Source organism: Euprymna scolopes, chromosome 2 (assembly GCF_053919585.1).
Source record: "Euprymna scolopes isolate OS-2025 chromosome 2, ASM5391958v1, whole genome shotgun sequence".
NCBI classification, from domain to species: domain Eukaryota; kingdom Metazoa; phylum Mollusca; class Cephalopoda; order Sepiida; family Sepiolidae; genus Euprymna; species Euprymna scolopes.
The window spans coordinates 49,696,227-49,720,519 of record NC_136483.1 but is presented as its reverse complement, the minus strand read 5'-3'; the positions used below and the strand labels follow the sequence as shown (position 1 = coordinate 49,720,519).

The following is a 24,293-nucleotide window of genomic DNA, read 5'->3' as shown; positions in this document are numbered from 1 at the left end:
GATTAGAAAATTTGTATATAGGGTATTCAGACATATGGAAATATATCTAGCATAATCTATCTATTATATCTCTAAAATTGAGAATGTGTGTGTGAGAGAGAGAGAGAGAACAATTTTCAACCTATATACTCAACAAATTTTTTTATCTACAGATTTGAAAATTTGTATATAGGGTATTCAGACATATGGAAATATATCTAGAGTAATCTATCTATTATATCTATAAAAGTGAGAATGCGTGTGTGTGTGAGAGAGAGCGACACAGAACAATTCTCAACCTATATATTCAACAAATTTTTTATGTACAGATCTGAAATATCACATTTGTATAGAAGTAGAAATCTTGATACCTACTCTGATGCCTAATAAAAGAAAGGACACTCTTTAGGGCGGATTTTGATTATAACAAGTCACTAATTAGAAATTATAATAAACATTCTAATAATTTAAGAATTTTACCAAAATAAAATTGCATGGTAATCACCCAATTTCTGCCACAAAATTTTGATTGGCAGAACTCATAAACATAAAATATATATTTTCTAATTTCATCTTTTTTTTTTCTTTTTACATAATCTGGTTTGATGTTTTCCCAAATATTCAAATCACTATATTTTGCTGCTTAATATCAAATACAGCAACTGAGTTATTTTTATGCATCAAACAATTACATTTTCTCATTCATCCAAACTAATCACTGAACATCAATTTCATATTTTCTTCACTAAAATATTACTGTGCTTGATGTCATCAAGTGGAGCGGATCATTTTTTTTTCATTTGTTCACACATTTTTCCAATTTATATATATTTTAAAGATTCTTAGCCTATGTCATTGCATACCAATCTGTTTATTAAAAGTTAAGGTTCACTGTAAACACATATGTTACACCAAAATAAAAACGCTTCAGATAATGTCTTGATATTCAATTCAGTTTCTCACATGACATCTTATGAAGTTAGTAGAAATGTTACAGACTTTTGAATCTCAAACACTTTCAATACTGTGCACTGATATTTTCTTTTTTGCAATATAAGCACATTCATGACTTTTTTTACAAACGTTAAAAACTTTCACATTGTGTAGCAATATACTGAAACAATTATAAAAATATTTGTTTTTATTTTGAATGATGCAGGGCATCTGAAGAGAGATTTTTCTAACAAAATGAAAGTATAATTTTTAGCAATAGGTATCTAGGAAAAGGCCACTACATATGTTATAAGTTCCAAATTTCCACAACCTGGCAAATACTGGTACATGCTAGCAAATTTAGATTTGCAATTACAAAATATGATTCTAATTTTTTCCTTTGCTCTTTATTCTAACACTACACTAAGTTTACTGTGTTATTTCGCTACAGTTGATATTGTGTAGAACAATAAGAAAATCATAGTGAACAATGCATTCAACAAAATTTCACACACATTTCTAGATACCTATATCTAATAAGTTCAAAAGAAAGGACACACTTAGGGAGGTATTTTGGTGGTCAAGTCACTAAAAAGAGATTAGCTGGTTTCCCGGCATAGCCCAGGATATAATAAAGATTGACTGAAATACATGTTCTAGCTGGTTTCTAGGCGTTGCCAGGGATGTAATATAGACACATTATGTTGTATATTACCTGTTCTCTTCTCCCTAAGGTAAAACAATTTCATATACATGCTGTAAATTACCTATGCTAGGGATAAAACATGAACAATATCAGTCCTAGGGTAGATAAAACAAATAATACATAGAGATGAAAGATTCCTCTCCCCTAAGAATCAAACATATGTTCAATATCTGCTTTTGTTTTTTCATTGTTTATACGGTCCCGAGCAACGCCGGGTAGCCCTGCTAGTCTTCTATATATATAAAAGGCAAACGTCTGTGAGTTTGTATGTTTGTTTGTAACGCTAAAACTTTTGAAAGACACAACTAGACTTGATAAATTTGGTATCATATCGAAGCCCCCTATCCCGGATGACAAATATCGAAATTTCACGTCAAACGGACGAGGAGAAAGGGGTAAACGTATCAGTTATCTCCAAGGGGGGCCCAAAAAAAACTGTCATTGTAATGCTTTTTATTACGTAATTCTTGAATGATCCAATGTAATTCATACGTAAAAAAAAAAACGTTTAGTCATGTCACGTGACGTGACGTCAACGTCCACTAATGGCGAACAATTGTTAATAAAAAAATCTTTCTCCGATACTTTTGCATTTTTCTCTTCGGCTCAGTTATATCTTTTTTTTTACTTTATGCCAATGTTTCCATCGTTATTACCTGGTTAAAAATATTATTTATACAAGAGTTTTAACGAAAAATGTCAGGAAAAAATGTACGGGAATAAAAAAATTCACCTTTCAAAATATTAGACGATTATAAAAATATCCTAATATTTATGTAATGTAAAATAATTAGCCATTTTGTATATTACCACGTGACCTCATACCTCTTAAGCTGGAAGGGGGGGGGGAGTAAAACCAACACCGTCTCTCTCTCTCTCACACTTACTCTCTCTCTCTCTCTCACTTTCTCTATCACCCTCTTTCTATTTTTCTATTCGTTTAAAAACGCTTAGTCATGTCACGTGACGTGACGTCACGGTTTGGTTACTATGGAAACACTTACTTTTTGTGCTGCTTCGAAAAGGAACAAAATTCAACATACACCGCTTCCTCTTCCCTCCCTCCCTCTCTCTCTCTCTCTCTCTCTCTCTCTCTCTCTCTCTCACACACACACACTTTCTTCGGTGTGTTTTTGTTGTTACGTACGTATTTTTTTATATTTTTATCTCAGTAATTTTTATTATATTTAATAGCATTTTCTTTTTTTTTTTTTTCATGGGAAATTATTTTTCTATTCGTTTTAAGAAAATGCTATTAAAAAATAAAAATGCGATAAATTCTGGCAACAGTTATTTATTTATGCTATTCGCAGCCGGCCGGAAGAAACGCGCATAGACATTTTGTAAACATTGTTTTTAAAAAATAAAAAATAATACTTCTATTATGTTTTAAACGACTGTAATAGTTTATTTTGGAAGTATAAAAAAAAGTCCATTAATTTGAACTTAAAGCCTGTTTGAATAAAACTTATATAAAAAAAAACCGTCACTTCCGGCAAATGGCTATGTAAACAACTGGTGGCATTTTTCGAATACATCGGTAAACACTGTATGTTTTTCGAGCTGAATAAATATGTTACATTGAATAAAAACACAAAAAATATATCCAGTTGGATAGAAAAGTAACTTATCTTGCCTTTCCTAACATTTATTTGTTATATATTTGTCTTTTGACCGTCCACTAATGGCGAGTTTTTTTATATATTTAAATAAAACTAATTTTAAAATTTCGATGTTAGAAAAACAGTCCATCACATGTCAATATAAAAATTCTCTTTTTGTTTGATAAAAAGAATAAACAGTTAATAGATACAACAAAAAAGTCCATTAAGTTCAACAAACTAAACTCTTTTATTTATAATAAAACTCTTCGACAGTTTAAATGCTTTCAAAATCCTATGTAAAAGAATAAACAGTTAATAGATACAACAAAAAAGTCCATTAAGTTCAACAAACTAAACTCTTTTATTTATAATAAAACTCTTCGACAGTTTAAATGCTTTCAAAATCCTATGTAAGTATATCGTTTTTACTGTACACAGATTCGAAAAAGTTGTCATCAAACAAATATATGACAGAGTTGAATAAATATGTTACATTGATTAAAAACACTTCTTATTAGCATTTTCTTTTTATATGACAACGTTAATGTTCATGAATCTCTCTTTTAATCATTTTTATCGACTATCAGCCAAATAACCGGGGTCTAAAATTTGGGAAATTATTTTTCTATATTTTTCTATTCATTTAAAGAATATGCTATTAAAAAAGAAAAAGTCGATAAAAGTTAGACATAAACAGTAAAAAAATAGAAGATATTATTATTAAATAACAATAATTATTAAAAATAAATATTAACATTTACAATAATAAAATGAGTTAGTATTAAAAATAATTATTAAAATAAAAATGAGTTTATTATTAAAAATACATATTAATATTCAAATAAAATTGTTTTTATTATTAAAAATAAATATTAATATTTAAAGTAGAATAAAATGTGTTTATTATTATAAATAAATATTAATATTTAAAATAATATGTGTTTATTATTAAAAATAAATATTAATATTTAAAATAATATAATGTGTTTATTATTACAAATAAATATTAATATTAAAATAAAATGTGTTTATTATTAATTAAGGAAGGTCAACAGGTGGAGGAAAAATAGTCAATGCAGGTCATACCACCTGACCAGCTAAAATCGCCTTTTTATATAAGGCAGACAGTCAGACTATTTGCCTTGAGGGCGGGCTAAGCCCTCCTACCCCCCCCCCCCAAAGCTGAGAGCTGGGGAAACTTCTCTCAGAAGGGGTATGGGAGGACAGGGAGACCTTCCCTCTTTCAACTAAGAGATAGATATCCTTTTGTATGGTTGATTGACCCCCCCCCCCTGTCGGTTCTGCTTACTCCATTCCGAAAGAGATCAACCTTACACAAAAAAAAAAAAAATATGGGGACAGGGAAGCCTTCCCGGGCCCCCTTTCTGGGAGGAGAAGTTCCCCGGCTCCTACCTTTTTGGGAGTGCTCAGCCCGTCCTCCAGTCAACCACAATATTTGAAGAATAAAGATATTTTTGTTTTTGTGTTTTAGGTGGTGAAGGTGATCTGGGGAGTGTTTTTTTTTTTCACAAAAAAGGTACTTTTTACGAATGGGTATCCAAGAAAATTACAGTATTTTGTCAGAAATTAAGATTTTCATTGACCACTCTCAATACTATCAGAAATGAACAAAGTTAATTAAACAGTCTACACAATATAAACTAACTGTTTTGTTGGCTTTTTATTCTAACTCCAAACTAACCCATAACTACATTTTTCTTTTATTTTGCAAATTTGATTTCCTTTAGTTTATATTGTGTAGCTGAATCAGAAATTGATTTATCTTTTGTCATTTGTAGTTAACATGCTATCAGCGCAATTACTACAGTGTAATCACACATGATCTACCAAAATAAAAACACTTCAGATAAAGTCTTAAATAGAATTCAGTTCCTTACATGACATCTGATAAAGTCAGTACAAACGTTACAAACTAATACTTGAAAAACAATTTGACATTTACTGTACTACAATATCACATTTGTATAGAAGTAGAAATCTGGATACCTATTCTGATACCTAATAAAAGAAAGGACACTCTTTGGGGCGGATTTTGATGATAACAAGTCACTAATTAGAAATTATAATAAACATTGAAATAATTTAAGAATTTTACCAAAATAAAATTACTTGGTAATCACCCAATTTCTGCCACAAAATTTTAATTGGCAAAACTCATAAGCATAAAATATATATTTTCTAATTTCATCTTTTTTTTTTTACATAATCTGGTTTGATGTTTTCCTAAATATTCAAATCACTATATTTTGCTGCTTAATATTAAATACAGCAAATGAGTTATTTTTATGCATCAAACAATTACATTTTCTCATTCATCCAAACTAATCACTGAACATCAATTTCATATTTTCTTCACTAAAATATTACTATGCTTGATGTCATCAAGTAGAGCGGATCATTTTTTTTTACATTTGTTTACACATTTTTTACAAATGTTTTTGAGAGTCCATACAAAGTTATAAGTGTTCAACATTTTTTTTCATTTGAATATATTTTTTCTAAGATTCTTAGCCTATGTCATTGCATACCAATTTGTTTCTTGAAAGTTAAGTTCACTGTAAAAACATCTGATACACCAAAATCCCTGATACCTGTTTCTTATAAGCGCCAAATAACTATCACTATTTCGATTTGTGTTTCATGAGAACAATTCAATATTGATACATTATAAGAAACATTTCCAGTGCTTTTCTCTTTTTAGCAATAGTTGGTTGATAATTAGAGGACACAACTAACCCTATACTATGCTTTACTTTGTTTTGTATATATATTTTGTATTGTGTGAAATTAACAAAGATTCATATGCAGGAATCTGTTGATACATTCCAAGAATCCCAATGCGACCAACAAACTTGAAAGACTACAATTTCTTTTTACTATGACCAATAAGAAAGCTCAAGGACTAAGTTGTTGGACTCATCCTGATCACCATTTTAAATTATTGTTAACAGTAAGTTTAACATTTTAAGTACAGAATAATATTCCTTTTGATATTTATAAATTACTATTTTCTGTGACATATGTTACTTTTTCAATATTGATTGTACCCTCTTTTGTGTTTTTAAATTTTGCATACAATAATATTAAGCACACCATACCAAGACCACTATTTGAGCATCTAATAAACTGCCTACCAAGAACAATGTTTTCAAGTGACAATGGAGAGTATTCATGTTATGTTTCACATTTTTATGTTTTGAAATATTTTGCTGCTTAATATCAAATTCAGCAGATGTTTACTTTGTTTTGTGTATATACTTTATATTAGGTAGAATAAACAAAACTTAATTTCGCTACCATCATTATTTGTAGTGACATGCACTGTTAACATAAATAAAATCAATGATACCTGTTTCGTATAAGCACCAAATAACTATGATAATGTGTTATTGTTGATACATTATAATAAACATTTCCATTGACTGGTCGTTTGCTTAGCTTAGGTTTACATCATTTTTTCACAATGTTTCTCTACTTGCTTTCAGCATGAGAGCAGATCATATTCTGCACATGTTTCATGCATATCACAAAAACTTATAATATTTGATCAACATTTGACTAACAATTTTACAAAAAAGACCTACCACCTTAAGGGGGGTAAAGGTAAGGCTCCCCACATAACCATAAAAGAAAGCCCCCCCCCCATACAGTGGGAAAGAGCTCCCTTCCCATTCTGGGGCAGAGAAGGGGCAAGGAAAACTCTTAAACATAAATGGTCAACGGAGGGTATACACCCTGGGAAACTAAAAGTCTATATGGAATCTGCATAAATTAAAATATCCTGTTTAAGCGTATTGTATGACAGGGAGGGAAGGTCAACAGGTGGAAGAAAAATGGTCTACGCAGAGCATACCGCCTGACAAGCTAAAATCGCCTTTTTATATACGGCAGACAATCAGACTCTGATTGCCTGGACGGCGGGCTGAGCAATGAATGTGGAAGCCGGGGAACTTCTCTCAGAAGGAGGATGGGAGGCCCAGGGAGCCTTCGCTCTCCTCCTAAGAGAGGGATATCCTCTTACTCCCTTTGGAAAGAGATCAACCTTACACAAAACAAAAAATATGGGAAGAGAAGCCTTCCCGGGCCCCCCTCCCCCTTCTGGGAGGAGAAGTTCCCTGGCTCCAACCTTTTTTTTGGGGGGGGGGCCTAAGCCTGTCCTCCAGGCAACCAAATGAAAAAGAAATTTACCCATCCCACCTTTGTAGGAAGTGTGCTCAGCCCACCTTCTGAGCCACTGTGAAAGTTTCCGTCCACCAAAAGGGAAGGGAACGAGGAAGGAAAAGTCTCTGAGAATCTTCATGCAATTTCTTTGACAAAGAAACTGTTTTCACTTGATTCCACACAAAATTTTTATTGCTTTTTCATCTATTGTCTTATATTAGGATTTCTTTATGCATGTTATTTTATTTAAGAGTACTAAATAGCTTTTCAGTTTCTTGAGACTCTTTCAACTGTCTGGATTCTGCAGCAACGTTGTGGAGTGATATGTAAAACATAAATTGGTACTTTATAACAATAGGTATGTAGAATTCTAACTCGCCAGTGTTGATCGTTTCAATTATTTACAAATTCACCAGGTCCTGGATATGACCATAAACTGTATCCAAACATGGGGCTTTGTGAAGTGTGAAGCCACCATTTAATTGCTATTGCTACCAGGTCCACTCTGATCTGGAGTAGTAGTACCTGTTAGGGTCCCAATTATGAGTTAAATAGAAACCAACATTAAATAAACAAATATATTCTAGGAAAAAAAAATGTCACTAGATTGGGCATGAAATAACCTGATATAGTGTTGATATGTCATAAAACAAAATGAACCAACAAATTCACCAATCGACACAATATCAACAAATGTATCTTTCTTTTCCTTATTCTGTGCTTATTTCTTGGTACTAAGCTTATCATTAACTAACCCTGACATTTCTTTTACTTTGTTTTGTGTATATATTTTATTTTGTGTAGAATAACCAAAAAGACATTTAGCTACCACATTTGCAGCGAAATGTTAGCATACATAAAATCACTGGTGACAACCCATGATGTTTTTTCTTATGAACACGAAATAACCAACACGCTTTCCATTGGTTTTTCATGATAACAATTTAATATTGATAAATTATAATAAACATGTCCATTACTTTTCTTTTTTTATCAATAAATATACTTGGTTGATAATTAGAGAACACAATGTTTATTGTAATAAAACTTGTGATCTATAACATCCAATTCTAAAAATTAAACTTTCCTTTCTCAATTGAAACAAACAACATACCCCACACTATGTTCCTAAAAATGAGGATTTTACTATTGCGTTTACATAATTTTTTAGCTATGTTTCTCTTACTTTCAGCATGAGATCATTTTCTACACGTGTTTCATGCATACCACACAAACATTTTACCTCTGACATTTTTAATTTTTTTCCAATTTCCTTTCACCATGAACATTATCATTAGTACAGTTTTCATTTAAAATGAAGCTGTACATGGTTACTATTACTTGGAAAGCAGATCTAAAAAAAAAAAAAAAAACTGTTTTCACTTTGAAAATTTACGATTTATAGATCTCGGATTTGGCCATTCTTCACCTTTTATCTTACATTTGTAAATATTGTATATATAAACTTTTTTCTTATTTCTCCAATGTTATTTCATTCATGCAATTTCATAATCCACCAACATTGTATAAGATTCAATTCCATTTGACACTTGAAAACAACTTTTTATATAGTAAACAGCATTTATTTCTTTTCAGACATATTCTTATTTTATTTTATTTCCAGTACTATGTTTTATTTCATTTTGTGGACACTCATTTAACTCTCTGGGATGCTGCAGGGAACATGTAAAGTGATATATCAAACAAGAAGTGGTACTTTATGACAATAGGTATCTAGGATTTACACATACCAGTGTTGATAGTTTGAAATATTTACAGACTAACATTTTACACAATATAAACACATGTACCTTTTTCTTCTTTTCCTTTGCTTATTTCTCGAACCTAAACTTATCATTAACTAACCCGTAACTTTGTTTACTTTGTTTTGCGTATATATTTTATATTGGGTAGAATTAACAAAACTTAATTTCGCTACCATCATTATTTTTAGTGACATGCACTGTTAACATCAATAAAATCACTGGTGACAATACTTGATACCTGTTTCGTATAAGCACCAAATAACTATCACTATTTCGATTTGCTTTTTCATGATAATATGTTCATCTTGATACATTATAATAAACATTTCCATTCACTGGTCGTTTGCTTAGCTTAGCTTTACATCATTTTTTCACAATGTTTCTCTACTTGCTTTCAGCATGAGAGCAGATCATATTCTAAACGTTTCATGCATATCACACAAACTTATAATATTTGATCAACATTTGACTAACAATTTTTTGCCAATTTCCTTCAACATTCTCATTACCATTACTACAGTTTACATTTTGTCGTTAAAATGAAGCTGTACATGTTTCCTATTACTTGGAAACCAGATTTGTAAAAATCCCATTTTTTTTTCACTCTGAGAATTTTCATTATATTTCTTTGACAAACGATTTATTTTCAATGAACTTCAGCACATGATTGTTACTGCTTTTTCCCCTTTTGTCTTATATTTGTTTTTCTTCATGCCAAATATTTTATATATCAATTTTTTGCTAATTTCTTAAATTTTATTTCTTTAATTCTTAGTCCACCAATATAGTATAAGTTTCAATTGCATTGAACGCAATGTTTTAGATAGTAAACATCAGCATATTTCACTTTTCAAGCACTTTTTCATTTTATTTCAAATACTATGTTTTATTTCATTTTGTTGACACTCATTTACCTCTCTGGGGTGCTACAAGGAACATGAATTGGTGCTTTATAACAATAGGTATCTATAATTTTGCTTAATTCTCTAACCTAAACTTATCATTAACTAACCGTAAATTATGTTTTAGTTTTGTGTATATATTTTATATTGTGAAGAATAAACAAAAATTCATTTCACCACCACATTTGCACTGTTAGCATACACAAATATCACTGGTTACAATCATTGGTAGCTGTTTTTTAAAAACACCAAATAACATTCACGCTTTCCATTGGTTTTTCATGATAACAATTTAATATTGATAAATTATAATAAACATGTCCATTACATTCTCTTTTTATCAATACATATACTTGGTTGATAATTAAAGAACACAATGTTTATTGTGATAAAACTTGTGATCTATAACATCAAATTGTATAAATTAAAGTTTCCTTTCTCAATTGAAACAAACAACATATCCCACACTAAAAATGAGGATTTTACTATTGCCTTTTAGATCATTTTTTAACAATGTTTCTCTTCTTACTTTCAGCATCAGAAAATATAATTTTCTACACGTGTTTCATGCATACCACACAAACGTATATGTGACCAACATTTTACCTCTGATACATTTTTTTCCAATTTCCTTTCACCATTGTCATTATCATTAGTACAGTTTTCGTTTTGTCTTTAAAATGAAGTTGTACATGTTTCTTAATACTTCGAAACCAAATATATCAAAAAATAATTTTTTTCACTTACAAAATTTTCATGATATTTCTTTGACAATCATATTTGTTTTTAATTGAATTCAGCATATGATTCTTACTGCTTTATCACCTTTTATCTTATATTTCTTTTTCTTCATGCCAAATATTTTAAATATCAAATTTTTGCTCATTTCTTAAATTGAATTAAAAAAATGGATTTTTTTATTCCACCAATATTGTATAAGGCTCAATTCCATTGAACACAGTGTTTTATATAGTAAACATCAGCATTTGTTTCTATTTTATTTCAAATACTGTTTCATTTCACTTTCTCGATAATCATTTACATCTTTGGGGTGCAACAGGGAACATGTAGAGTGATATATCAAACATGAATTGGAACTTTATAACAATAGGTATCTAGAATTTCCACATACCAGTGTGGATAGTTTTAAATATTTACAAACTTACAATTTACACACTATAAACAAATGTATCTTTTTTTCTTTTCTTTGCTTATTTCTCGAACCTAAACTTATCATTAACTAAACCTAAACTTTGTTTACTGCATTTTGTGTATATATTTTATAATGGGTGAAATAAACAAAACTTAATTTGGCTAATATCATTTGTAGTGGCATGCACTATTGACATATATAAAATCACAGGTGACAATCCTTGATTCCAGTTTCGTATAAGCACAAAATATCTATCATTATTTCGATTTGTTGTTCATGATAAAAATTTAATATTGATACATTGTAATAAACATTTCAATTGCTTTTATCTTTTTATCAATACATATACTTGGTTGATAATTAGAGGACACAACTAACCCTATACTTTGCTTTACTTTGTTTTGTATATATATTTTGTATTGTGTGGAATTAACAAAGATTCATATGCAGGAATCTGTTGATACATTCCAAGAATCCCAATGCGACCAACAAACTTGAAAGACTACAATTTCTTTTTACTATGACCAATAAGAAAGCTCAAGGACTAAGTTGTTGGACTCATCCTGATCACCATTTTAAATTATTGTTAACAGTAAGTTTAACATTTTAAGTACAGAATAATATTTCTTTTGATATTTATAAATTACTATTTTCTGTGACAGATGTTACTTTTTCAATATTGATTGTACCCTCTTTTGTGTTTTTACATTTTGCATACAATAATATTAAGCACACCATACCAAGACCACTATTTCACCATCTAATAAACTGCCTACCAAGACCAATGTTTTCAAGTGACAATGGAGAGTATTCATGTTATGTTTCACACTTTTATGTTTTGAAATATTTTGCTGCTTAATATCAAATTCAGCAGTGGAGTTCTTTCTTATGCATCAAACAATTACATTTTCTGATATTCATTCAAACTAATTATTGAAAATCAATTTCATATTTTATTTACTAAAATATTACTATGCTTGATTTCATCAAGTGGTGCGAATCTGTTTTTTACACTAACAATGTGCACATTTTTTGAAGAATAAAGTTTTTTTTTTTTAAGGTGGTGAAGGTGATCCGGGGAGTGTTTTTTTTTTTTTTTTTTTCCAAAAAAGGTACTTTTTACGAATGGGTATCCAAGAAACATTCAGTATTTTGTCAGAAATTAAGATTTTCATTGACGACTCTCAATACTATCAGAAATGACCAATCTACACAATACAAACTAACTGTTTTGTTGGCTTTTTATTCTAACTCCAAACTAACCCATAACTACATATTGCTTTTATTTTGCAAATTTGATTTCCTTTAGTTTATATTGTGTAGCTGAATCAGAAATTGATTTAACTTTTGTCATTTGTAATTAACATGCTTTCAGCGCAATTACTACAGTGTAATCACACATGATATACCAAAATAAAAACACTTCAGATAAAGTCTTCTTACATAGAATTCAGTTTCTTACATGACATCTGATGAAGTCAGTACAAACGTTACAAACTAATACTTGAAAAACAATTTGACATTTACTGTACTACAATATCATATTTGTATAGAAGTAGAAATCTGGATACCTATTCTGATACCTAATAAAAGAAAGGACACTCTTTGGGGCGGATTTTGATGATAACAAGTCACTAATAAGAAATTATAATAAACATTGAAATAATTTAAGAATTTTACCAAAATAAAATTGCATGGTAATCACCCAATTTCTGCCACAAAATTTTAATTGGCAAAACTCATAAACAGAAAATATATATTTTCTAATTTCATCTTTTTTTTTTACATAATCTGATTTGATGTTTTCCTAAATATTCAAATCACTATTTTTTTGCTGCTTAATATCAAATACAGCAAATGAGTTATTTTTTATGCATCAAACAATTACATTTTCTCATTCATCCAAACTAATCACTGAACATCAATTTCATATTTTCTTCACTAAAATATTACTGTGCTTGATGTCATCAAGTAGAGCGGATCATTTTTTTTTCATTTGTTCACACATTTTTCCAATTTATATATATTTTGTCTAAGATTCCTAGCCTATGTCATTGCATACCAATCTGTTTATTAAAAGTTAAGGTTCACTGTAAACACATACGTTACACCAAAATAAAAACGCTTCAGATAATGTCTTGATATTCAATTAAGTTTCTCACATGACATCTTATGAAGTTAGTAGAAATGTTACAGACTTTTGAATCTCAAACACTTTCAATACTGTGCACTGATATTTTCTTTTTTGGAATATAAGCACATTCATGATTTTTTTTACAAACGCCAACAAATGTCACATTTTTTAGCAATGTACTGAAACAATTATAAAAATAGGTATCTAGGAAAAGGCCACTACATATGTTATAAATTCCAAATTTCCACAACCTGGCAAATACTGGTACACGCTAGCAAATTTAGATTTGTAATTACAGAATATGATTCTAATTTTTTCCTTTGCTCTTTATTCTAACACTACACTAAGTTTACTGTTTTATTTCGCTACAGTTGATATTGTGTAGAACAATAAGAAAATCATAGTGAACAATGCATTCAACAAAATTTCACACACATTTCTAGATACCTATATCTAATAAGTTCAAAAGAAAGGACACACTTAGGGAGGTATTTTGGTGGTCAAGTCACTAAATAGAGATTAGCTGTTTTCCCGGCATAGCCCAAGATGTAATAAAGATTGACTGAAATACATGTTCTAGCTGGTTTCTAGGCGTTGCCAGGGATGTAATATAGACACATTATGTTGTATATTACCTGTTCTCTTCTCCCTAAGGTAAAACAATTTCATGTACATGCTGTAAATTACCTACACTAGGGATAAAACATGAACAATACCAGTCCTAGGGTAGATAAAACAAATAATACATAGAGATGAAAGATTCCTCTCCCCTAAGAATAAAACATATATTCAATATCTGCTTTTGTTTTTTCATTGTTTATACGGTCCCGAGCAACGGTGTGTTTTTGTTGTTACGTACGTATTTTTTTATATTTTTATCTCAGTAATTTTTATTATATTTAATAGCATTTTCTTTTTTTTTTTTTACATGGGAAAATATTATATTTGTTATATTTTTGTCTTTTGACAACTTTTTTGAATCTATGTGTACATTAATACAAACCCAAATATTTTTTTAAATATTGTATATTCTGAAGCATTAAGATGAAGCATAAATATATAAACATGATTACGAAACTTTTCCCTGAAGCAAGAAGAAAAGTTATTCATTGTGTAAAAAAAAAAAACACAGAACATATAAGACATTTAACTATGATTATAACTTTTCATAACTGTTACATACGATAATATTTTACATCTTTCAAGACGTCGTCTTATTCTCTCTTTAAAACAATAAGTGTGGGAAAACATTGTTATACATAAAAAAACGGATAAAAATACGGTTAAAAACTCGATACATATATGTTACCGTGACATAAGTATTTCGTATAGTTTTTCATTTATTTTTCGATTACATCGGTAAACACTGTATGTTTTTCGAGCTGAATAAATATAACATTTATTTTTTTATACTTTTTCAAATCTGTGTACAGTCATCGTAATTTGTAACAATAATTATTCCGTGAATTATCGAATAATATTCTGAATATTAAACATTCAATTACATTCCTATTTCAGTCACCTATATTATTTACGGTGAACCAAACCTAAATATTTTTTATAGTTAAGTTTTACTATCAGATTCGTTGCCAGGGACCTCGAGTGGTCGGTGGTGTTCTGTAGTAGCGTATCTGGATATTTACCTTTTTGTAAATGTACATAGCATTTTATGCCAAATTTCGCAATCTAGCCTTTTTTTTCCTCGCCATATTGAGATGCGCACAACACCTCTGCAATTTTTTACGTTTATTTTTTTTTCTTTTTTTCTGTTATTATAAAATCTGCAATTTTTTGGCATTTTTTTTTTTTTTTAATAAGAATACTATTGATTATGCAAAGAAATTGAAGAATGCAAAGAATTGAAGAATTTTTAAACGAGATTATTATAAAAATATTTGTGGCCAAGGAGGGGAGATACTTATATTCTCTTATACAAAAACTGGGGAATTTCTCTCTCTCTCTCTCTCTCTATCACCCTCTTTCTATCGAAAACCATACATTGGTTAGCGATGTAAACATTCAAATTCATTATATCATTCGCGCCATTTTTTATCAGCAGCGATTTGATTTTTCACGTAAGTAATAGAAATTATATTTATATACTTTAGATATTGATTGCTTTCTTTTCATTTATATAACTTATTAACATTTACTTATTTATTTATTTCATATGCTAATATGTTTCAGATTATACAATACACTTTATTACAAATACTTCTGTAAACAGTTAACACGAAACTATATAAAAATCTCGGAATTTCTCTGTTAAAAGTGGGTTATTTATTTTCTTTATTGATTATACTTCCAAAATAAACTATTATAGAAATATATTTTTTTTAAACAGTAATAAATTTTCCCAACTCAATATTTTACAATTTTTAAATTTTTAAAATCTATCAAAAATTTTCTATTGATTTTATTTTTACGATATTTTCAGGGTCAATGTGAAATTTTATGTTCTTTCCAATAAATCGAATATAATATTTTAGACAAACGTTTTTTTTTTTAAATTCAAGAACCCCCCCCCCCACAATCCCATGTGAAATTTTATGTTCTTTCCAATAAATCGATTATACTATTTTAGACATACTTGGGTAAAAATATTTTGTTTCCATGTTTTCGGAATTTTTTTTTTTTTTTTTTTTACCTTTTTTTATAATTTTTAATAGCATTTTCTTCTTATATTACAACGTTAATGTTTATGAATATTGAAATAAAATACATTACTACAGATTTATTAATAATATCTCTCTTTTAATCACTTTTATCGTCTATCAGTTAATTTTTGTGCTGATTCGATTTGTATTAATTAACACATCATATGCTAATACTTTTTGGGTAAAAATATTTTGTTTCCATGTTTTTTTTACCTTTTTTCACATTCAACACACAAAACTAGAACACATAGAAATGACAAAAGTTGGGAAATTATTTTTCTATTCATTTTAAGAAAAAAGCAAAAATTCGATAAATTCTGGTACCAGTTATTTATTAAACTCAATGCTATTTTTTTGTAAAATTATTTTGTTTCCATGTTTTGGGAGTTTTTTTTTTCTCTCTCTCTCTCTCTCTCTCTCTCTCTCTCTCTCTCTCTCTATCACCCTCTTTCTATCGAAAACCATACATTGGTTAGCGATGTAAACATTCAAATTCATTATATCATTCGTGCCATTTTTTATCAGCAGCGATTTGATTTTTCACGTAAGTAATAGAAATTATATTTATATACTTTAGATATTGATTGCTTTCTTTTCATTTATATAACTTATTAACATTTACTTATTTATTTAGCATTTTCTTTTTATATTACAACGTTAATGTTTATGAATATTGAAATAAAATACATTACTACAGATTTATTAATAATATCTCTCTTTTAATCACTTTTATCAGCTATCAGTTAATTTTTGTGCTGATTCGATTTTTATTAATAAACACATTTTATTATTTTAATAAACTATTACAGTTGTTTTAAAAGTAATAGAAATATTTTTTTTTAAACAGTAATGAATTTTCACAACTCAATATTTTACAATTGCTAAATTTTTAATATCTATCAAAATTTTTCTATTGATTCTATTTTTACGATATTTACAGGGTCAATGTGAAATTTTATGTTCTTTCCAATAAATCGAATATAATATTTTAGACAAACGTTTTTTTTTTAATTCACGACCCCCCCAATCCCAATTTTTAAGTGTCTATTAAAAAATAAATACTTACTTTAGTAACCCGATAGTAAATTATTAATTTACCAACAAATTGAAGAGAAAAGGTCAATACATAATATATTCAAATTTAAAAAAAAAAACAGTGTTCTTTTAGAATTTTACCTGTAAAGTTTGAAGTTTAAAACCTTTTTTTTAACCACGTTATTTGATTTTTTTTTTTGTTTTAATGGAACCTTGGTCCTTGCTCCTTTAATTGAAAAAAAAATTAGGGCTTGAATTACATTTTTAAAGGAGTTATATTGGCTGCTTTCTTTTTATTTATAGAACTTAATAACATTTATTTATTTATTTCATATGCTAATATTTTTGGAATTTTACAATACACTTTATTACAAATACTTTGGCAACAGTTTATTTAACTCATATTGCTAATACTTTTTGGATAAAAATATTTTGTTTCCATTTTTCGGAATTTTCTTTTTTTTTTTACCTTTTTTTATAATTTTTTATAGCATTTTCTTTTTAAATTACAACATTATACATTAGGCACCGCCAAAAATGGCCGCAAAATCAAGTTTTTGTTTTTTTAAACGAAATTACGTTTATTAAAATCCATTATTTCTGAGTAACTTTTTTTTTCCAGAAAGATTAAACCCTGAATTTTATCATTTAGAAAACAGAATAATGTAAAACTTTTTCTACTATTTTTAATTCAATTTTAAATGTTAAATTTTCCCAAAAAGTTAACAATTGACATTTTTTGTCTTGCACAAAAAACGTACTTAAATATTACAAAAAAAAGGGTTTTTGAAATAATTAATTTATTTATTGTCTAACTAAGATTTAGGATGATTTTCTAAGAGAATATGCAAAAATATTATAATATAAGTACCTGAATTTCAAATAATTCCACTTATTCATATAGGTAACCAAATATTCGCGTTGACGTAGAGTTCAGATCGACTCTGTTTACGTTTTCGTCTGATAAAAAGCAAACTATGGAAGACCAAACAGGCCAAAAAAAACTTATTTTTCAGTGACGAAAATTTCAATGTATTATTAAGCTGAGGCTGGCCAGTACCAGATGGGTGACCATTTGTATGCGTTTGGTTTTTAATGTGTATGTGTGTGGGGGCCAGACTCCCCAAAATGGGGGGGGGGGGCAATTTAAAGCAGAATAAAAAAAAAATTATTTCAGCGCGTTTGGTCCACCATAGTCATAGGCGGCAAACGTTTTCAAACGGGATCGAAAAAAAAGATGCTATTTTTAACACAAAGGGCACAATATTTATCGAATTTTTTTTTTTTTTGGTATCGATTATTCAAAGCATGCCCTGTTTAATAATGGTCATGCATTATTCGGCTCGCTAAAAAAAAATTGTTAATTTATTTATCAAAAATTTTTAAATAGATTTTTTAGTATACATATTAAATTTTTTTTTTTTTTTTTTGCTTAACTTAAATTAATTATTTTACTTAACATATTCACCGAATTTCACACTTCAAAACTCAAAAGCGGGATAATTAAACACAATCGAAGTTCTGATATTCAGACGTCAAAATAAGGTATGCAAATAATTTTTTTTTTTTTTTTTTTAAATCTATAATTCTGTCCCTTACAACACAATATGTTGATTTCAGTCTCAGATGATTATTTTAAGCATATTTGTTCCCACTTCAAAACAAGGGGGGGTTTGTAAGCAAAAAAAATATATATATATAAATATCGTTTATGAAAAATAAGTACACTGTTATAAAGTTCATTCTTCTCCTAATAATCGCTGAAAATTTCGTATTGATCGGATAATTACCTGATTTTTGGTAGATTTTTAAAAAGACGGTCCGTCAAAAAGTACTGATCTGCCCCCCCCCCAGTTTTGGCGGTGCCTATTATACATTAGTACACATTTATTTTTATTATCTCTCTTAATTTTTTTTTTGCAGTTTTTTATATACTTTTTCATAGCATTTTCTTTTTATATGACAACGTTAATGTTCAAATACATAAAATACATTACGGCACATTTATTAATATTATCTCTCTTTTAATCACTTTTATCGACTATCAGCCAAATAGCCGGGGTCGAAAAGTTGGGAAATTCTTTTTCTATTCATTTAAAGAATATGCTATTAAAAAAAGTAAACGTCGATAAGAGTGAGACATAAACAGTAAAAAAAAAAATAAAAAATTTTATTTTTAAATGGGTAGTAATGTCTTTTATTTCAATATTCGATATAAGAATACTTTCAATATTTCATATACATAATATTTCAATTAAATAAAAGAAAAAGTCGATAACATTGACACATTTATTTCATATGCTAATATTTTTTGGAACAAATATTTTGTTTCCATGATTTTGGATTTTACAGTAAACTTTATTAAATATTCTTAGAACATACAGAATTAAAAATCATATTTTAAAATATTCACCACATAACAACACTAGGGTTTGAATTACAAACCAATTTAGACCTTTGCTTAATTGAAACAAATAAAAAGTACTTTCAGCCCAAAATACTCATAATTGCCCCCCCCCCAAAAAAAAATTGGTGGCCAGAAAGTATCTTATCATTTTCTGTTCTATTTACACATTAAAATTATTATTCGCAGTAAAGAAATATATTTATTTTATGAAAACTACTTATCTGCCCTATATTTAAATGTAATATTCATTTTAAGCATCCCTGAAAACCTGTAAAAGACTGCACCCCTCTCCCACATTTGCTAATGCATTCTACTAAACATGTATACAATTTTTCCTTTTTCGTTGCAGTTTGCACATTCTTTGCCGACTTGAATAGAAACAGTTACAAATATATAAGCATTTTTATTATAAAAGTTTTAATTGTTTATTTGACTTTGCTTTTTACGTTAACAATTTTGTTGCTACATTTCACTTTTATTATTGTATTTTTACCCATACATTTCTTCTAAGAAACGTTTATATATTAAAAAAAAAACAAAAAATGCCTAGGAGATCATCAGCATCATCATATGGACGCGCAGCAGCAGCAGCGCGTGAACAGAAACGAAGGCGGTCGGAAGAAAGTGCAGAAGCTCGAGAAGAACGCTTGATGCTTAATCGAATCAGGATTGAAAACAAAAGAGAACATGAAAGTGTGGCCGACAGACAAACACGTTTGACTGCTAGCAGTAGTCGCATGGCTACAATAAGAGAAAATGAAAATGAAGATGATACAGAAATTCGACTAATGGCTAATAGCAGCCGCATTGCTGCAATGAGACAAAATGAAACTGAGGACGAAAGAGAAATTCGTCTAATGGCTAATTACAGCCGCATCGCTGCATTGAGAGAAGATGAAACTGAAGACGAAAGAGAAATTCGTCTTATGGCTCATAGCAATCACATGGCTACAGTGAGATCACAAGAGACACAAGAAATACAACAGAATAGGAGAATGGCTGATCGAACCTTCCAGTCAACACGCAGAACTAATCTAAGACACGAGAGACATAGTCATTGGCTGATGGAAGCATTTTTTTATGATGCAGAGAAACATTATAACACTGACCCGAAAGTAATAATTGGGGAAATGGACAACATTTGTGGACATTGTGGTGCCAAAAAATGGATTGCTGAAAGACCTGGTTTGTGTTGCTTGGGAGGTAAAATCAATTTGCCAAAAATACAAGATCCTCCAGAAGTTCTGAAAACTTTACTGACACAGGATACAACAAAAGCGAAACAATTCAGAAAAAGTCTTCTAAAATACAACTCTGCCTTTCAAATGACATCTTTTGGAGCTTCTAGAAATGTTACTGACTTTGCATTCTTTACCACTTACAAAATACAAGGTCAGTGTTATCACTTGATGGGTGATCTGCTTCCATTACCCGGACATTCTTATGAATTTGTGCAGGTTTATTTTATGGGTGGCAACGAATCAGAAGCACAGCAAAGATGCACGAATGTGCAAGGTGGATTAGACTTGGAGATTGTCATGGAGTTGCAGAACATGCTTCACCAACACCATAAATATGTTGGAATTTTGAAATATGCAATTGAACAGATGCAACATAGTCGTAATCATAAAGTCATCATCAAAGCAGACAAACATCCACCATCAGAACATGCACGGAGATACAATGCACCTACGGCCGATGAAGTTGCAATCATAATGGTGGGTGAACAACATGAATACAGGGACATTGTTTTGCAATTAAGAAGTGGACAACTGCGTCGTATTCCAGAAACTCATAGAGCTTATGATGCACTCCAATACCCACTTATGTTCTGGAATGGACAAGATGGATATCATTTTCAGCTGTGGCAGAGGAATCCACAAACAGGTCTCAATACAACTCGATCTGTAACATCTAAGTGTTTTTATGCATTTCATTTTATGGTGCGAGATGGATTCAATCATGTATTATCTTTAAAAGAAGTGACCAGTCAGTTCATGGTGGATATGTATGCAAAAATAGAAACTGAAAGATTACATTTCATACGAAAAAATCAAAAAAAATTAAGGGTGGAAGAATATATACATCTGCAAGATGCTATGAATTGTGATGGTGACCCGAGAAATATTGGACAACCAGTTATCTTGCCTTCCAGTTATACAGGAGGACCACGATATATGCAACAACGGACTCAAGATGCAATGACTTATGTAAGAAAATTTGGACGAGCTGATCTTTTCATCACATTCACATGTAATCCAAAGTGGAGTGAAATTACTAATGAACTTTTTCCACATCAAAAAGCCAAGGATCGCCATGATTTGATTGCTCGAGTGTTCCATGAAAAACAAAAGAAACTCCTCTGGCTTCTCAAAGAAGGACGAATTTTTGGTGAACTTAGTGCTTATATAACTACGATTGAGTGGCAAAAGAGAGGCCTTCCGCACTCTCACACCCTGATTTGGTGTAAAGATAATATTAATGCTGATGATATAGACAAAATAATTTCGGCTGAACTGCCAAATGAAACTACGGATCCAGAACTTTTCGAAATAATAAAAACTCAATTAATCCATGGACCATGTGGAGTCTTAAATCCAGCGTCACCCTGTATGGAAGATCGTAAATGCTCCAGAAGATATCCAAAGCCTTTTATTGGAGAAACACAGACTGACAATAATGGTTATCCTCTTTATCGCAGACGTTCACCAGAAAATGGAGGCGAATCAACAACCTTAGTTGTTAGAGGACAAATAACAACCGTGGACAATCGATGGATAGTGCCTTATAATAGTTTATTATGTAAAATTCTGAAGGCACATATCAATGTGGAATTTTGCAACTCCATCAAAGCCCTTAAGTACATAACAAAATACATAAACAAGGGTAGTGACATGGCAACATTCAGTATTGGTGATGAGGGTGCAAGGGATGAAATAAAGTTTTATCAGACAGGAAGATACATCTCCAGTAATGAAGCAATATGGAGGATCTTTGGATTTGAAATCCACCAACGATTTCCAACCGTTGTACATTTAGCAGTACATGTTGAGAATGGACAGAGAGTTTATTTCAATGAAGAGACTGCACATAATTTGGCGCAGACACCACCAGAAACAACCTTAACTGCATTTTTTAAACTATGCCAAGAAGATGATTTCGCTAGATCTCTCATGTATACTGAAATTCCTACATATTATACCTGGAGTAAGCAAAAAAAGTGGGTTCGTCGTAAGCAAGGACAAATTGTGCCAGGTCATGACATCAAAGCATCTGACGCTATTGGCCGTGTTTATATTGTGCATCCTAATAACAGAGAATGCTTTTATTTACGATTGCTTCTCCATACTATTCGTGGACCAACATCTTTTGAGGATCTCCGACGCTTTGAAGTTGGACTGTGTACAACATACCAAGAAGCATGTGCTGTACGTGGACTTTTGAAAGACGATGAACACTGGCGGAAAACTTTACAAGAAGCATCAGTCTCACAAATCGCCAATCAAATTAGACAATTATTTGCAATTATGCTTACAGCCTGTGGGATTGAACAACCACATTTGCTCTGGAATGAATTTAAAACTGATATGTCCGAAGATTTTCTTCATCAAGCCCAAATGCGAAATGAAAATATGGCAATTGCATTTTCGCCTGAGATATTTAATCTATCTCTTGCTGACCTATCCCGTCGAGTACAAGCACTTAACCGTACGTTAACGAATTGTGGCATGCCAGAGCCTGCTGATATTATGAATGTAAACCACAGAATACAGCAAGAGACTTATGACTATGATGCCTATGACCAATTCATTCAGGAAAATGAACCTCGGCTTGTGGACGAGCAGAAGAATATTTACGAGAGCATCTTGGAAAGCATTCATCATGATCACGGAACGACATTCTTTATTGATGCCCCAGGTGGAACTGGCAAAACTTTCCTGTTAAATCTACTCCTTGCAAAAGTTCGTCTCACAAACAATATTGCCCTTGCAGTGGCATCCAGTGGAATTGCAGCAACACTTTTGGATGGTGGTAGAACTGCTCACTCTATGTTTTCTCTCCCATTGGACCTTACTAGACAGGAAAAACCATTGTGTAATATTAAAAAAGATTCAGCAAAGGCTAAACTACTGCAAAACTGTAAATTAATAATCTGGGATGAAGCAACAATGAGTCACAAAAAAGCTATGGAAGCAGTAGATTCTACACTACAGGACCTAAAAGATAACACACAAATAATGGGTGGAGTGACTTTGGTTTTTGCTGGTGATTTCAGACAAACCCTTCCAATTGTTCCTCGAGGAACCAGAGCTGATCAAATGAATGCATGTCTCAAAAACTCCTATTTATGGCATCATATTAAAACAATGAGTTTAACACTAAACATGCGAGTACATTTACATGCTGATGATGCTGTTGGTGACTTTGCCATTAAACTTTTGCAAGTGGGTAATGGACTTCTGGACAAGGACTCCTATAACCAGATTCAGTTGCCTTTTACAACAATTCAAACAGAAGAGGAATTTATAATGAGAGTTTTTCCAGATCTTCATAATTTGCATACGGATATCAATTGGCTAAGTAGCCGTGCAATTTTAGCAGCAAAGAATGAATCTGTAAATGAAATAAATAGCAGGTTGTTGAATAGATTACCTGGAGAAATCATATTATACAATTCAGTTGATACAATCTGTTCACAGGACGAAGTAACAAATTATCCGACTGAGTTTCTTAATAGTCTTGAACCACCAGGAACGCCTCCACATAGTCTGTTTCTAAAACTTGGAGCACCAATAATGTTACTTCGCAATCTTGATCCACCAAAACTCTGCAAT

The 24,293-nt window shown here is 30.4% G+C and overlaps 1 protein-coding gene across 1 annotated transcript in view; it reads left to right on the top strand.

Moving 5' to 3' along the window:
• The first annotated feature begins 20,108 nt into the window (after window positions 1-20,108).
• Window positions 20,109-24,293, top strand: part of LOC145303643 (uncharacterized) — a 99,014-nt gene continuing 94,829 nt past the window's right edge. Inside the window, exon 1 of the mRNA XM_080145203.1 lies at window positions 20,109-23,490. Within this exon, the coding sequence (XP_080001329.1) occupies window positions 20,109-23,490 (3,382 nt within the window). The remainder of the gene's footprint in view (window positions 23,491-24,293) is intronic.